The sequence below is a fragment of the Vigna unguiculata genome, chromosome 5 (assembly GCF_037176805.1).
Source record: "Vigna unguiculata cultivar grain cowpea cultivar isolate G323 ecotype 2 chromosome 5, ASM3717680v1, whole genome shotgun sequence".
In the NCBI taxonomy this organism is placed as follows: Eukaryota; Viridiplantae; Streptophyta; class Magnoliopsida; order Fabales; family Fabaceae; genus Vigna; species Vigna unguiculata.
The window spans coordinates 30,365,024-30,381,274 of NC_140796.1; the positions used below are offsets into that span (position 1 = coordinate 30,365,024).

Here is a 16,251-nt window from a genome sequence, read left to right on the forward strand (position 1 = left end):
AACCTAGATGGATCCGTAAAAACGAATCCACCCCTCCGGATTCACGTCACCTCGGCTAGGTTTTTCCATTTGTTTGTAAAAGGCCTTTGAGAAAATCCCATTAGTGAATTTCCCCTTCAAAGCAAAGTTGAATCCATGGCTGAAATTCTACATATCATTTTCATATATTAAGGCTAAAGAAATCCCAAGACAAAAGAGACTAGAAGAGAAATGATACTCTCCTCAAATAAAGATTAAGGAAGTACATAGAGAATGGAGATCTTGGGAAGACGTCTCAACAACCACTAAAATAATTTATCAGTGTTATACACCATATATCACTCGAAAAACATATAAGCATGAAATATGTTTGCCCTTAACGATTCCCGTAGAGAAGTCCTTGCAGATGAAGAAGTAAAAAGCTATATTTTCCTAAATCTATGAGATGGGTCTCAAGTAGAATCAGAAGGTTTAGTGTGAATTTCATCAAGCCTTTAGGCATGATACACAATTATAAAATTCGACAAGGTTATAAATTTTAACTTGGTTATAAATTTAACTCAATTCTAAATTTTGACTCGATTATAGAATTTGACTCTAATAAATTTCAACATAGTTCTAATTTTTGACTTGGTTATAAATTTCGACTAAGTTCTAAGTTTTGTCATTATAAATTTAACTAAGTTATAAATAAAATTTAATTTCATCGGTAATAAAGTTTGAATTAGTTATAAATGTCAATTAAGATATCCAGCTCAACTAGAGATTGTCTTAAATTAAAATAACTAAGATTAATTTTCTACAAAACTCAACTTAGTTTGAGAGTTGGCTTAACCAAGGGGTAAATTTCAAAAGGTTTAATTATTCAGATAGTACCCACTTTGGTAGGAGTGTGTCAATTTGGTACCCACAGAAAAAAAAAGTGTTAATTGCGTCCCCACTTTTGAAAAAATGTCTCAATTTGGTCCCTTTCAGAAAAAAATAATTAATGTCGTTAATAGCATGCCACGTGTTATGGTTTTTTAATTTTCTTTTTAATTTTTATAATTTTTAAATTACAAAATTTTTGTTGTTGTCACATGTCAAGTTCATATTGTGACTCGTGACAATGTCAGTGCCACGTGGCAAGATAATGCCGCATGTGGCAAATGTCATTGTATTGATTGTATATATATATATATATATATATATATATATATATATATATATATATATATATATATATTATTGATTCAATTTTGTCTCAATTTTTTTTAATAATTAAAGTATATTTTTAATTCATTTTTTTATAAGATTGAAACTAATTAAGTATCAATATTTTTACAAAATTAAGTACTTATATTTATATTAAAATTTAGTGGTCAAAGAATACATTAACAAGATATAGGTTAATAATATACAATAACATAATATGCTAAAAAGTCATTTTTAATAAAAAAATATTAGTATAACATTTATACAAATAGTATATTTGGTCTTGAATTGGAGAGAGACAACATTGCTCTATTTTGAAAAAAAAAAAAGTAAATGACTACATTGTTCTATTAGTATACATTTTTTTAACACTAAATTTTAATGTAAATATCAATACTTAAATGTTGTAAAAATATTTATACTTAATTACTTTTAATCTTATGAAAAGTGAATTAAAAAATATACTTCAATTATTAAAATAAATTGGGACAAAATTAAACCAAAGACAAAAAAGTGAGGACTAAATTGAAACAATGAGGTATAGATAGGTACTAAATTGAGATCAGTACAATGACATTTGCCACACGTGGCATTATCCTGCCATGTGGCATTGATATTGCCATGTGTCACAATAGGGACTTGACACGTGACAAAAAAAAACTTTTGCAAAAAAAATTAAAAATAAAAAAAAACTATAAAAATCAGATAGTGACATGTGACGTACCGTTAACGGCGTTAATTATATTTTTTGAAAGGAACCTAATTAAGGCATTTTTTTCAAAAACGAGGACGTAATTAACACTTTTTTTTCACGGATACCAAATTGACACACTCTTACCAAAATGGGTACCATCTAACTAATTAAACCATTTCAAAAACAACTAAAATCAAAAGACAAAAGTCAATACGTTCAGCCAAAGTCTGATTTAAGAAAATACTAAAATCAACTAAAAGACAAAGTTGAAAGAACCACATACGATTACAGTACTTTTACTTGCTTAATCATTGTTTCAAAACCAAACCCAAAAGAAGATGAGATCTCATCTTTCAAATCCTCCTCTGCCTTGTACCATTCTTTTTCCTTTAGTTCTTGTACCTTGTAATTTGGGTGACTTCCTATAGAACCAATTGGTTGTATGGTCGATATTCCAACCAATCACAACTTAGAATAACGAATGTGTTGAGTTTGACTTGGTGCCATCATGCAATAAGGACGAACTTGTCCATCACTCCAACCTTTACGCCTCACCTAGCTCAAGGTAGACAGACTAACCTCTCTGCACCAAAATCAACTTAACATTTTAAACCAAAATAATCTCAAACACTTACCCAAAAAAATTTATCCTTTGATTTAGGATAACCTTAGACCAAAACACAATTAAATTTAAGAAATAAAAGTTAGTTATTTGAACATTAAAAACATCTTCATTGTAGGAATTATGCTCAGAGTTATTTTAAAACCAGGATTTTGTAAGAAGATCTTTATATTAGTTAGAATAAGCTAACAATATAATAAATTATTTAGAAAAATGAAAAAATATTTATAAATATGTTTTTAGTCCATGTAGTTTCAGTGGATTTTGTAAATGGTCCTTGCTTGAAACTTGATCGCCATTTGGTCCCTACGCTTTTAAAACGTTTGTTTTTGGTCCCTATTTTAAAGCGGCGTTAATAACGTGATTGCGTGGCAAACGGCGTTCCACATCATTACCAAATATGTTGACACCTGTATTGACACATAATTGACACGTGTCTGATTATTTTTTTCGTTTAGGGTAAATGAAATGGGTGAAACGCTCGTTTAGGGTAAATAAAAATTTACTCTTGATTGTAAAATCTGCTGACGTCCAGAGCTGATGCAATCGTCTACCTGAATAGGGTTTTATTGTGCGGCGTAGCACTGACCACAAAACGTGATGGAGAGATTGGGGAAGACGACTTAATCTCATGAAAGGTGGTTTTACTTCTTCTGTAATAGTGTTCGAAGGACATGATTGGGGAAGACGACTTAATCTCGTGCTGTGATTTTCCGCTGAATATGAAGGTTTAATTCAATTCTTTTAGGTTTTCAATTAGTTTATTGGTTTTTACGTTTTATGCATTGAAATCGTTGGTTGCATTTGGGATTTTTGTTTACGGTAACGAAGTTAGGGTTTCTGGTTTTGCAAAGAATGTCTTTCTTAGTTGCGTTTTTCCACATGGGAAAGTTTGAGTCATTTAGGGGAGGTTTTTGCGTTACAACGGAGGGGAAGAACACGTATTCCATGTATTGGATCCTGATAAGTGGTCCTATTTCAAGGTCTTATCTATATTAAAGGAGGAGTTCAAATACGATGGGGCGATGAAGCTCTGATGGAATCCGAAGAGAGGTCGAATGGATAAGGATTTAAGGCCTTTTGTATCAAATAATGATGCACTGCAATTGTGTGCTTGTGCGGAAACAAAGAAAGAAGAGGTCCAGATTTATGTAGAGCATGTGGTGAGTATAGCTGAACCTATTGAGTACATTGAATGGATACAGAATGCAGGTGAAGGTGGGCGTGAAGAGGAGCCTAATGTGGTGGTGGCTGGTGTTGAATGTCAAGATGGTGGGAAGAGGGATGAGGCTACTGTAAAAGAAGTTGGGGTTGCTGACTTAGGGGAGACCAGAGTGGAGGATGAGGGTATTTCTGAGAAAGGGGATGTAAGACTCGTGGAAATTAATTAATTAAATAATTAATTAATTAATAAATGCGGGTGGTGGGAACTTTGATGTCATTAAATGTTAAATGGTATGACGTGGAAAAGTACTAGTTCAAATGGTTGAGAGTACTTTATGGTGTGAGAGGACTTGGGTTCAAGTCCTATGTATGCCAATTGTGTTTTATTTGATTTATTATTATTTTGATAATATATATGAGCTTGTTAAGTGATAGTATAATCAAGAGATTATAATAATTATCATCAAATATGGGTTAGTTGAATGGTGATGAATTGAATTAACATTAAGAGGGTCACGGGTTCAAATGTTGATAGTCATGAATTAACCCTTATTTTTTAATAAGAAGCAGCTTTGGCTTGAATGTGAAAGGGCGGAGAAAACCTAGCAGAAGGGGTATAGTCGGGGATAAAAAAGCACTAAGTAATTACCCTTGAATGGAAATTAAACACCCCATTAAGCCCATTTTCGTTTTAGCACTTAAACCCATCATAAAGACACCTACAAAAGGTTATTTTTTTTAGAGAGGAAGGGTTTTTGTTGTGCTGTTAATTGGTTTTTGAGAGGAGAACGAAATTATATAGTGAGAGGTGAGTTTTGGGTGCAGAGGCTAAATTGGGAGAAAGTTGAATCAAAGCATTGGTGAACAAAGGAACATTATTTTTCCTCAATTTTAATCAAGAATTTCAGGTTAGGGGAAGTTGTCTTTTGTGTATAAAATCAAATGTATTGTGATTTTCGTTTTCGCAATTTTCAATTGAATTCTGAGTGCTGTGAATTTCGTGTTTGTGTGATGAGAGTAAAAATTGGTATGGTTGTTGTTGGTTGCAAAACCCTTTTATGCCCTATATGATTTGGGGATGAGGGTTTTGGTAGTGTAGGGTTGTGGGTGACTAAATCATGAGTTTTTGGTAGTTTAAATGAATATAAAACATGTTCTGAGGTTTGCTTGCACCTATTTTATGCTTGGTAATGTTTGAGTTGTGTTTTGGTCTGGTTTTGGTGAGTTATATGCGTGAGCAGAGACGAAACTCTGATATTTTTGCCCAAGCGAGTCACTCTCGCCTAAGCGAAAGTTGCAGAAACTCATCCCTGGTGTTGGTTCGCGCATCTCGCTCAAGCGACCAATTTTGGTCTTGAGCGACACGTCCACTCGCTCAAGCGAGAATAGCTCGCCCAAGCGAGGTCGCGATGAAACAGGTCACGTCTTGTGTTCAAATCCTCGTCCAGGCGAGGGATTGTGTTTGAGCGAACGAAGGTCTCGCTCAGGCGAGAAGGTCTCGCCTAAGCGAGAGCTCGTGGTGAGCCATTGTTTCTCACTCGCTTAGGCGAGGTGATTCAGTTTGAGCGAGACATATGTACTCGCTTGGGCGAAGACCCATGGCTTAAGCGAGAATGGCGAGAAGTCAGGTTTGTGTCTATTGTTTGAGTTGGTTTGCTTGGTGTTTCCTAAGCTAAGGAAATTATATGCATATGTTTGTGGTGTTTGGACTTGAAGGACTAAGTCCTTAGGATCTGGGATGTGGTTGGCTTGAGTCGCGAGCGAGGAGTTCGTGATGGGTGGACCGCATGCGAAACGTGAACAATTTAGTTCACCGGAGGTACTCTCGTTGGGATGAGTGGGCGAGGGAGTTCATCTCATGCTCAACTTGAGAATGCTATGGGCGAGAGAGTTCATAGTAGGAAAGGCGGGTATGCGTGTCCGGGTCCGAGCGAGGAGTTCGGATGACGGGCAAGGAAGTCCGTGAAGTAGGACTACGAGCGGGATAGGCTTGTAGGTTGGACCACGAGCGAGGAGGGTCGTGGAAGCACAGGAAGTCCCAAGATTTAGAGTGCATGCATGAACTCATATTGGTTATGAGTGTGGGAAAGTGGGGTTTTTGTAAAGAAATAAATAACTATGAATTAGTGGGTGGGTTTACTTTACATTTATTTATATCTTTGTGCATAGCTCACCCTATCTGTTTGTGTGTGGCGATGATTGGGTAACTTGTTATCCGGGAGCAGATGTGTTACAAGTGAGCCAGCTACATAGTGGCAGAGAGTGGGGACCAGTTGCATGGGACTTTTATAGATACTTTTATTTAATTTTCATGTAATTTAATTATTGTTTTGGACCTTCAAACTGTAATAGAGAATTATGAGTATTTTGTCTATTTATAGTGGATATAAATTTTTAAGAGTTTAAAATTTCCCACGTTTTAGGGAAATGGTTTATTTATAAATGAGGTATTTATTTCTGTTTATTTTATATATTTTAAGTAATATCCTACCAGGATGTTACATGGGATGTCGGTCATAGGGATGCTGAGAATGAGGATGTTGCTGGTGTGGACGACCAAAGTGATGTGGATGATAGTGGTGTTGAAGAATTGGACAAAAGTGAAGAAGAACGTCATAGAGACGACTACAATTGTTTTGGGTCCACTAATAAATCACCCAGAGACATCACAAAACTACTTGAAAGGTGGAAGAATTTTTCTAAGGAAAGGAGAAGAAGAAAGTCTTCGGCGAGTGCTGGTGTAGGTGCTTTTAAGACAGATTCAATAGGTCAAAATCATGACATAGATGCCACATATAGCACTGATTAATAAGACAGTGATGTTGAGTGTGAAGGAGAGCTTATGCACAAGTATACCACTTTTCAAAGTGAAGATATGCGAAAGGACTTCAAGTTCAAGGTTGGGATGGAGTTTTGCCGAGTTTAAACAAGCTCTTAAGGAGTATTCAGTACTAAATGGAAGAGAGATAATGTTTGTTAAAAATGATGATATAAGAGTGAAGGTGGTTTGCAAGAAGAAATGTGGATTTCTGATTTTGTGTAGTAAAGTCATACTTTCAGGGTCAAGACATTGGAGATGGTTTCTGAGTCTATTGCTGGATGACATTGGGGATGTGCAATCTAATCGGTGGGTGTTCATTTCTAACCAGCAAAAGGTATACTTCATGTATCCAATAAAAATGTGTTATTTTCCAGCACTGTTTTGGCATTCTTGTGATAATATTAATTGCCTTTTTGCTTCTATCAGGGACTAATGCAAGTATTTGATGAAATCCTTCATGGAGTTGAACATAGATTTTGTTTAAGACATTTATACAACAATTATAAGAAAAAATTTGGAGGAGGAGTAGTCATACGCAAGCTGATGATGGGAGCTGCAAAAGCAACATACTACCAAGCATGGGAATCAAAAATGGAGGAATTAAAGAAGATTAATGCAGCGGCATATGATTAGTTAATAGTTATTCCACGACAAGCATGGTGCAAGCATGCATTTAGTGTATACCCTAGGTGTGATGTGTTTATGGATAACTTGTCATAATCATTTAATAGCACAATTTTGTTAGTTAGGGATAAACCTATAATTACTATGATGGAGTGGATAAGGTGCTATTTGATGAGTAGATTTGCTCACTTAAGAGAAAATTTTGCTGCATATTTTGGAGTTGTTTTGCCTAAGCCAAATAAAAGGCTAGATAGGGAAATTGAAAGAAGTGGGAACTGGATTGCTGTTTGGACTGGGGATGCTATTTTTGAAGTGACCCAAGGATTTACAATGGAGAAATTTGTTGTTGATCTAGGAAATCGTAGGTGTTCATGTTATTTTTGGGAATTAGTAGGAATACCATGCAGACATGTCATTGCTGCAATAAATTACAAATTAGAACAAACCCAAGATTATGTCCATCGTTATTATAAGAGAGAGGCTTACGAAGCTTGCTATGGGCCAAAAATTACACCCATCAATGGACAAGAATTATGGCCAAGAACAAACTCCACACCTTTACTTCCTCCATCATTTAAGCCTCCTCCAGGGAGGCCAAAGAAATTAAGAAGAAGGGAGGCAGATGAGAACGTGAGTTACTCTAAAGCAGGGAGGAAACCTATAAGGATGAAATGCAGGAAATGTAACCAATATGGTCATAATAGTAGAGGTTGTAGAGCTGGGAAAACATAGGTACAAAAACTAAACTTTTTACAATCAAATTAAACATTGCTTATAGTAACCTCGTACCTAATCAATATTTCATGTTCGTGACAGGGGAAAAAGAACCAGAGAAAGAACAAAAATGTTGTAAGTGAAGGTACCAGTGCATCTGGAATGAGAACCAACATGAGGTTGAGATCCTCCATAAGCACCACATCACAGCCATCAACTAGCAGAGGAGGGAGGAGATCTAAGAAAGCTGCAGCGGCCACAACAGTTTTAAGCTCGCAAGCTAGTACAAACAACGCCTCATGATGACCTAGTTTAGGAGTTGTGTTATTTTGGAAGCTGTGTTATTTTGGGAGTTTTTTAATTCGAAGTGGTATTGGAACTTTATTTTGGGGAGATGTGATATTTTGGTTGTACCAAACTTTGCATCAGGCTTTGTATTCAACTTTAGGGGACCACTTCTTATCTTTATCACCACTTGTCAACATATTGAACCACTGTAATGTTTATGGGCCGTATGATGTTAATGGAGCATCTTTTATATTTATATCATCTTGGTAATATAATATGTTATGTGTTGAATATCTATATGATATTGAACCAATTAATACATGTGTATGCTGAATATTACAACACAGGTTATGGACCACTTAATAATGGACAAGTTCATGCCAAAATTTTAAACAATTATATGTCAAAGGGAATGATAACGTCTCCCAAATGGACTCATACAGGAACTAGTAACAAAGACATTGATAACAAATAATCTTCAAATGCCAAAGCTTTTAACACTAATATGTCATTTTTTACAATTCACCACAAACTGATAACAAATAACACTTCCATGGAATGGACTGATAACACACCCAGAACCAACATCTTAATTCAGCACCACTCATTATAGAGTAAACATGAACAACCAACACGTTACAATTCATTTTCAGCACGAATAAAGTACAAAAAACAATAGTAGATGCCCACGAAACTAAGAAAAGCCACGTCTTAATTTGGCCCATTTTTCTCTCTTCCATCAACTTCTTCTTTAGCTTGGCATTTTTCTAAACCAAATCGACGACCCTTCTCTCATTATCACAAAAAGTTTCTTTTTCTTTTTTCTCTATTAACTTTTCCCAAATAGGTTCCACCTCATCAGCTCATTGGAAGAAGCTACAATTTCCTTCACTCTACAATGACCAAAAAAAAATCATTGACAACAAATAACTACCTCAGATCTAAACACTGCAAAAAATGATACTTACTGCCTAGTTTCTACATCTCCAAAAAAATCTACCATTATTCTTCGCGGTAGTGGCTTTCAAAAGCAATAATATTTTCCCACATCTACAAATTTTTGAACATCCGAGCATTGAAGAAGAATATGAGGTGGAACACTTCGATCCATGACTCTTTTTCATTTTTAGAAAGGGAGAACAAGAAACCCTAATCCTCAAAATTTACCTCAACCCCCACCAACATCAACACACTAACCTCTTTCAAATACAACATTGCATCTGAATTTCACGATCCATGACTCTTTTTCATTTTTAGAAAGGAAGAACAAGAAACCCTAATCCTCAAAATTTACCTTAACCCCCACCAACATCAACACACTAACCTCTTTCGAATACAACATTGTATCTGAATTTCACTACAACTGATTTTTACCTGTAATCCTTCCATATTTCTTGCCATTCAACCATTTCTTCCATTAAAAACCCACTTCCAAAACGTCAGTTTCAATTAACCTAAAACGAAATTTAAATTAAAAAAATTAATGAGACACGTGTCAATATAGGTGTCAACAGATCTAGTATTGATGTGGACCAAACGGTGATCAAGTTTCGAGTATAAACCATTTACAAAATCAACTGAAACAGACTATAAACATATTTATCTCTTTTTTATATTATAAGCAACTTTTTGTTTAAAATGAATATTAATAAATGTTTTCCTATGAAAGTGTATATAACATTCGGTTAAATAAAATTTTATGATAAGTATTTGAATAATAATTTGAATAAAGGTATATTTGAAATCTTAACAATGATACGTTACAATAAAACTAAATAAAGTGACTCTTACCATATATTTTTTTTGTTTTTTTTCATTGTTTTATTAAGTTTTACATAGTGATATTCCTTTTTTTGGGTAGGTTATAATTTAACTCAAATTAGTGAGGACTTTCTAAGCCTCCCGCAAACTCCAAATTCTGTTATAAAAGAAAGTTTTAGAGATGAAAATATCGCACACTCATGTTTAAAAAATATTGTTTAAAGTGTTTTAAAGGGATTTATGGATGATAGAATAAAAATGTTCATGATCAAGGAGACATAATTGAATAACATATAGGATCAAATTGACTCTTACAATAATTTCTTACTTTTTTTTATCTGTTAAACTTTATTATACAAGTTAAACTCTATGAAGTAGATGAAACTCGAAAAAGTTAAAAACTACTTAAGGATTTTAATGTAGAACTTTATTTTAATGGACAAAATAATTCTTAAGAATAAAAATTATTCTTTTTCAATCACAATCCTACATATAAAAATTAAATGAGACTTAATTCAAATAATCAAAAATGTAATCAACAAAATGAAAACTATAAGCACTGGATTTGAAACCACTTACACTGCCTATTTTTCTAAAACCCAAACGTCAAACTACGTCGTTTTTTCTCTGTATAAACTAACACTGTAAAATTCGACCCGCATGATTGTGAATGGAAAAAAAGAAGAGAACATTGTGTGCATGTTGCTTTTCTTTATCACTCTGAAACTTTGGCCAAAATACCCACCCAGCAGCTATGGAATGCTATTTGAATTACCCAATGCATGCAATCGCTCCAGCTTAAGAAATCACTGTAAAGAAATCTATACTTCTCATATACCTAAAGCTTTCTAGCAACAGCACTGCCATTCCCCTACCGCATTCAATTTATAATTGGATTATTTTGCACCACACAAATATTGATATAGTATGTTTAAAGCAAAATTCGCAGAAATAGTTCGAAACATCGATGCAAAATCCTATGGAGCAACAAAAATACATCGACGCAAGCACAAATAACAAGTACAACAAGTCACTGACAAAACCACAAACAAAACTCGACAAAAATTTAAAACTAAGGTTTCGGAAGATAAATTCAGCTAATAAGTTGAAAAATAAATAGTTCTAAAATAAAAGATTTTAAAGCTTGTCTTCATACTCAGAAAGAGGAGTCATCTGTTCCTTCAAGCCCTTCCTCTTGCGAATGTCCGCCACCAGCTGTGCAGCTTGTGATCCAGCCTCCAATGGGTCAGAGGACATCATGTCCCAGTGATCAAAGACACACTGTGGGAAAGCTTGGCCTGATGTTGCAGCCCTCAAGGTGCTTGAGAAACCAAATGACTCAATGACAGGGAGATATGCCTTGATGTTGTAGAGTGGGGTACCTGGCCTCTGCATTTCCTCAAAAACGTGACCACGTTTTTGATTCAGAACACTGTAGATACCACCAAGAGCTTGCTCAGGAGCCTGGATTTCAACCAGGTAGACAGGCTCAAGAAGCCTGGGTTTAGCAGTAAGCTGTGAAGCATAGAACACTCTCCTGGCAGTAGGAATGATCTGACCACCACCTCTGTGGATAGCATCAGCGTGAAGAACGACATCACATACTTCAAAGCAGATACCCCTCATGTTCTCCTCAGCCAATGCACCTTCTTTTGATGCCCACTGGAATCCAGCAACCACAGAATCCTTGATTTCATTCAGATACTGCACTCCCTTACACATATCAACCACCATGTTGGGTCCTGTGGTCTCAGGGCCGAAACACCAAATCTTCTTAGCAAGATCCTTATCCCAGCCATAATCTTCAGACAAGATCTTAGAACGAACCTTGGGGTCATCCCTTGGTCCAATCTTGCCATCATCAATGGCTTCAGCCAGACCCTCCTCCATTGGCCTTGCTTCCATGTACAGACGGTTGTGCTTGTTTGGTGACTTGCTCATCACAGTGCGGCATGACCTCTCCAGCACAGTCTCCCTGAATGACACAACAGGGTCAGATTTAATGATCTCAGCTCCACCCATGAAATCATCCTGCAAATCCTTCAAACAGATCTCAAGATGAAGCTCCCCTGCACCAGCAACAATGTGCTCACCAGACTCCTCAATGGTACAAACAACCATAGGATCTGATTTGGCCAATCGCTTGAGACCTTCAACAAGTTTGGGAAGATCTGAGGCAACCTTGCACTGAACAGCAACACGCACAACTGGGGAGACAGAAAACTTCATTGCCCTAATAGGGTGAGCATCAACTTCCTTCTCGTTCGTCAATGTAGCATTCTTTGTGATGAATTGATCCAAACCAACCATAGCAACTGTGTTACCACATGGCACATCCTCAACAGTTTCCTGCCTCTTACCCATCCAAATGACAGTACGTTGAACACTCTTGACATACAAATCTTTTTTCTCTCCAGGAACATAATTTGGTCCCATAATCCTCACTTTCAAACCAGTTGAAACCCTGCCAGAGAACACACGTCCAAAAGCAAAGAATCTACCCTTGTCAGATGCTGGAATCATCTTTGACACATAGAGCATCAGAGGACCCTCAGGGTCACAGGCTCTGATAGCTGCAGCATATTGATCGTCAAGTGGACCCTCGTACAAATTTTCCACACGGTACTTCTGGGCAGTTGAAGGAGAGGGAAGATGAAAGATCATCATTTCCAATAGGGCAGTACTTGCTGGAAGCCAGGTTTGCATGACACGCTTCATCAATGCTTTACCCATGAGGTCCTTCTCCTCAGATTTCATGGTGACACCAAGTTTTAGGAGCATAGGCCACAGCTTATCCTTCTGGTCATTCATGCAAGTGTTAATGATCTGTTTGATGGGCTCATAGCAGAACTGAACAAACCCACGCTTACAGGTAGCAGATCCAGTGTTCTTACTGGTCCATTTCTTTGTGGCTGGATCAAAGAAGTTTTCACCCCAGAGTCTCTCCATCATCTTGCCTTCATCAACTCCAAACTTTGAAGCATACATCTTGGCAAAGTTAGTCAAGGTAAAAGCCCACCCATGTAACCCTGCAGAGAAAGCAACAGTTCCTTTCTCTGGGTAGACCTGAACATCACCCAGAAGTGGATCTTCATAAGTAGCCATGATGACATTAGCATTCTCAATAACCCTCTGGAATGTTTGGTAAGCCTCCTCTCCATCCACCTGGAGTTCAAGGAAGCACCTGTCCATCTTGTTGACAGTCAGAACAGGCCTAATCCTTTCTCCCAGAGCTTGACGCAGCACAGTTTCAGTTTGGACACAAACTCCTTCAACACAGTCCACCACGACTAGGGCTCCATCAGTAATACGGAGTGCAGCAGTAACTTCAGATGAGAAGTCAACATGTCCAGGGGAGTCAATGAGATTAATGAGATACTCATTCCCATTACGTTCTCCCTTGAAATTCTTCAGAGATTCATCACTCATCTCGTAATAGAGTGAGATACCAGTAGACTTGATTGTGATACCACGCTCAGCTTCATCCGCCCTGGTATCAGTCATTCGGACATCACCAGCCACTTCCTGAGCAATAATGCCAGCAGCGGCCACAAGAGAATCGGTCAGAGTTGATTTTCCTGCAATACAAAAACATAAACCATATATAGTCAGTAAACAAGCAAAGTACAATGATTTCATAATATTGCGACCGTACAATATATAGCATAAAGCAGCAAAAACAGTTGAAAATATATCCTTCATAAAAAAAGTGTCTATTACACAATGATTTTGTTCAAAGCCGTAACTTAAAATAATACCAAAACACCAAAGAAAATTAAATATTTTCATTTATAACAGAGGGTGAGGGAACATCAAAATTAGAATCAGACAAGTGCATGAAAGAGAAAGAAACACAAAATATAAAATGTGTTAATTCCATACCATGATCAACATGGGCAATGACAGACATATTACGGATATTGTGCTTAAAGTCCATAATACGACGGAGCTCTTCAGCTGTGAACTTCACCTGCATGCATAGAAAATTCTCAATTCAGATTGCGAACATTCGAACAGCATATAAATGATGAAATTATGCATTGCACTGTACAAGACTTACCATTTTGACTAGTCTTTATTTTCCACCAAAAAATGAGTCAAAACTGATACATTAAGACACCAAGGTTAGCTAAATCGTAATATATTAAACAGGCAACAAAAGGCAAAACATGAAAAAAAATTAATTAGCATAACTTCATCAAAAATAAATTGCAGAGAAAAAAGACAGCATCAAAAAATTTAGCATGAACAAAACAAAAATCATTTGGTGCTTTTAAATCAAGACCTTCAGTATTTGCACGAACTATTATATCTCCTTTCAGATAAGCTTCTACAAATTTAAAAACAAAAAAAAAAGAATCGCAATTGTTCAAAACCCTAGGTTATGATACCAGACACAAATTACATCCAACAAAACAGCACAAATTAGCAACAAAACGTTAAAGCTAAAACATTTTAACATTCAAGAGGGAAAGAGTGTATGTTGACCCAAGATCCATATCTCACAAAGAAAAAGCAAAACAAAAAGCCAAAGCCAAAGGCCATGTTCAGATTTAAATCATCTGCGTTCGAATCAGGTGATATCAAAGCCCGTAAAGGACAGCTCAATATGATGTATTCCATAACAGCTAATCGAACAACACGAATACAAATACGAAAAGGCACGAAACATGTCGATAACAAGCAAATTAACATAATCATACCGATTAACAAGCAATACAAGGTAGTAAATCCACAAACACTGAAAGTGGAATAAGAAAGTTAGAGTAAAACAAAAACAGATCTGGAGGAAAACCGAGAGAAGAAAAAGAAAAGATACCGATCTGTTCGGAAGCTTAAGAAAAACGAAGAGATTGAATAGAGAAAAATTGTAGGAAGACGAACCTGGAAGAGGGAGAGAGAGAGGCGGCGAAGAGAGTGGTGCTGCCTTCTCTAACGAAAGTATATAAAGCTGTGTGTGGTGAGACAAAGTGAGTCCTCAAGAGAATTTAAGGGTTCTATTCAACCACTCAATGCAAACTCAATCCTCAACCATGGGCCTTGGGCTTCATCTCTAACTACTTTTAAGCCCAATATAATATTTTTGCTTTTTTATAGAAATTTATTATTATTTTTGAATAATAATAATGCACCAGTAAATCTCTTTTCCGTTTTTATGTATTTTATGTATGACAGGAAAGCCGTTTCTGCATTTTCTTTTATTTATCTTTTTAATATCCAATGAAAAAAAAAGACGAGTTAGTTTATGGATCTAAATCTAAATTTTATGAAATAAGTATAATTAATTGTTTACGATTTCAAAAATATTCGAGCAGAGAAAATATATTTGGTTTCAACTTCTAATCTGACATATTTTATAAAATTTTACCATAAATTTATGTTGAAAATTTTAAAAAGAGCGTAACTTATGTTATAATCTTTTTCTAAATTTAAAATAAAAAATATCAATTATTTTAATTATTTAAAACTATAATGTTAATAAAAATTGAAAATAAAATTAAATAGCAGAAGACATATATTATCCCCTATAAAAACCAAAAAAGAAAAAAAAAAGTGAGACTTTTTTTTTACCTATGGGACGTATATTCACAGTTTTATTATATAAAAATTATGTTTAAATTTTAAAATAGAATGAAATATGTTTTTTTTCTCTATAAAACTTCTAAAATATTAAATATGTTTCCGAAAAGTTTTGATAGTTCTTTTCTCTAACAAAATTACTTTTTAATTATAAAATTTATAGGTTAAAAAGTTATTCGCATCCGCTTTCCATTTATTTTGTTATTAATTTTGAAATATGTTAACATTTTAGAGGAACATAATACCAAAAATGTTTGAGATATATTTAATATATTTAAAATTTTACCGATATATAACACACATTTTACCTGAAAATGTATATGTTAAATTTAACAGTATTGTAATTTTGGAATAAACGACAATTATTTTGCAATTATATTGAAAATTAAAATATATTTTATAATTTAAGATATTTAAAGTTTATAAATAGTTCAAATAAACTATTTAAATTAGACGCAAACTAGGATTATTTCAGATTGGATTGAATCTATTCATAATAAAAGAAATACTTTGATATAATCACATTGATTTTGTCATCATATTACTTTCATTAAACATTTTAATATTATGCAATCAATTTAAAGTGGTTTATATTGGAATTAGGGTTAGTTATTCATTCAGATTAATCTAACTAATTTAAAAATAAAAATAAACGACAATTATTTTGCAATTGCATTGAAAATTAAAATATATTTTGTAATTTACAATATTTTAAATTTATAAATAATTCAAATAAATTATTTAAATTAGACGCAAACTAGGATTATTTCAGATTGATTGGATGTATTTCATAATAAAAGAAATAATTTG

At 34.9% G+C, this 16,251-nt stretch overlaps 1 protein-coding gene and 1 long non-coding RNA gene across 3 annotated transcripts; both read right to left on the bottom strand.

The window, feature by feature from the left end:
* Positions 1-2,082: 2,082 nt before the first annotated feature.
* On the bottom strand, positions 2,083-8,213 carry LOC146886355 (uncharacterized). The gene is made up of 2 exons (XR_014994979.1): positions 7,962-8,213; positions 2,083-2,450 (listed from the first exon to the last, which is right to left on the bottom strand). It is a non-coding gene; the product is annotated as an uncharacterized LOC146886355 (long non-coding RNA).
* Positions 8,214-10,813: 2,600 nt separating this feature from the next.
* LOC114184963 (elongation factor 2) lies at positions 10,814-14,881 on the bottom strand. Of its 2 annotated transcripts, XM_028072400.2 has the most exons (4): positions 14,746-14,881; positions 13,922-13,964; positions 13,744-13,831; positions 10,814-13,439 (listed from the first exon to the last, which is right to left on the bottom strand). In XM_028072400.2, exons 2-4 carry the CDS (start codon positions 13,922-13,924, stop codon positions 10,999-11,001), a joined length of 2,532 nt encoding a protein of 843 aa, XP_027928201.1. In that variant the 5' UTR covers positions 13,925-13,964; positions 14,746-14,881; the 3' UTR covers positions 10,814-10,998. The 2 variants fall into 2 exon arrangements, with proteins under 2 accessions (XP_027928201.1, XP_085530144.1); XM_085674018.1 differs by lacking the exons at positions 13,922-13,964; positions 14,746-14,881 and having other exon boundaries at positions 13,744-13,837.
* Between the last annotated feature and the right edge of the window lie 1,370 nt (positions 14,882-16,251).

Excerpts from the sequence above, each read along its gene's own strand:
- LOC114184963 (XM_085674018.1), bottom strand. The coding sequence starts at position 13,837 with ATGCAGGTGAAGTTCACAGCTGAAGAGCTCCGTCGTATTATGGACTTT. Across the intron at positions 13,440-13,743 it reads CATTGCCCATGTTGATCATG|GAAAATCAACTCTGACCGAT; the intron begins GTATGGAATTAA and ends TTTGTATTGCAG.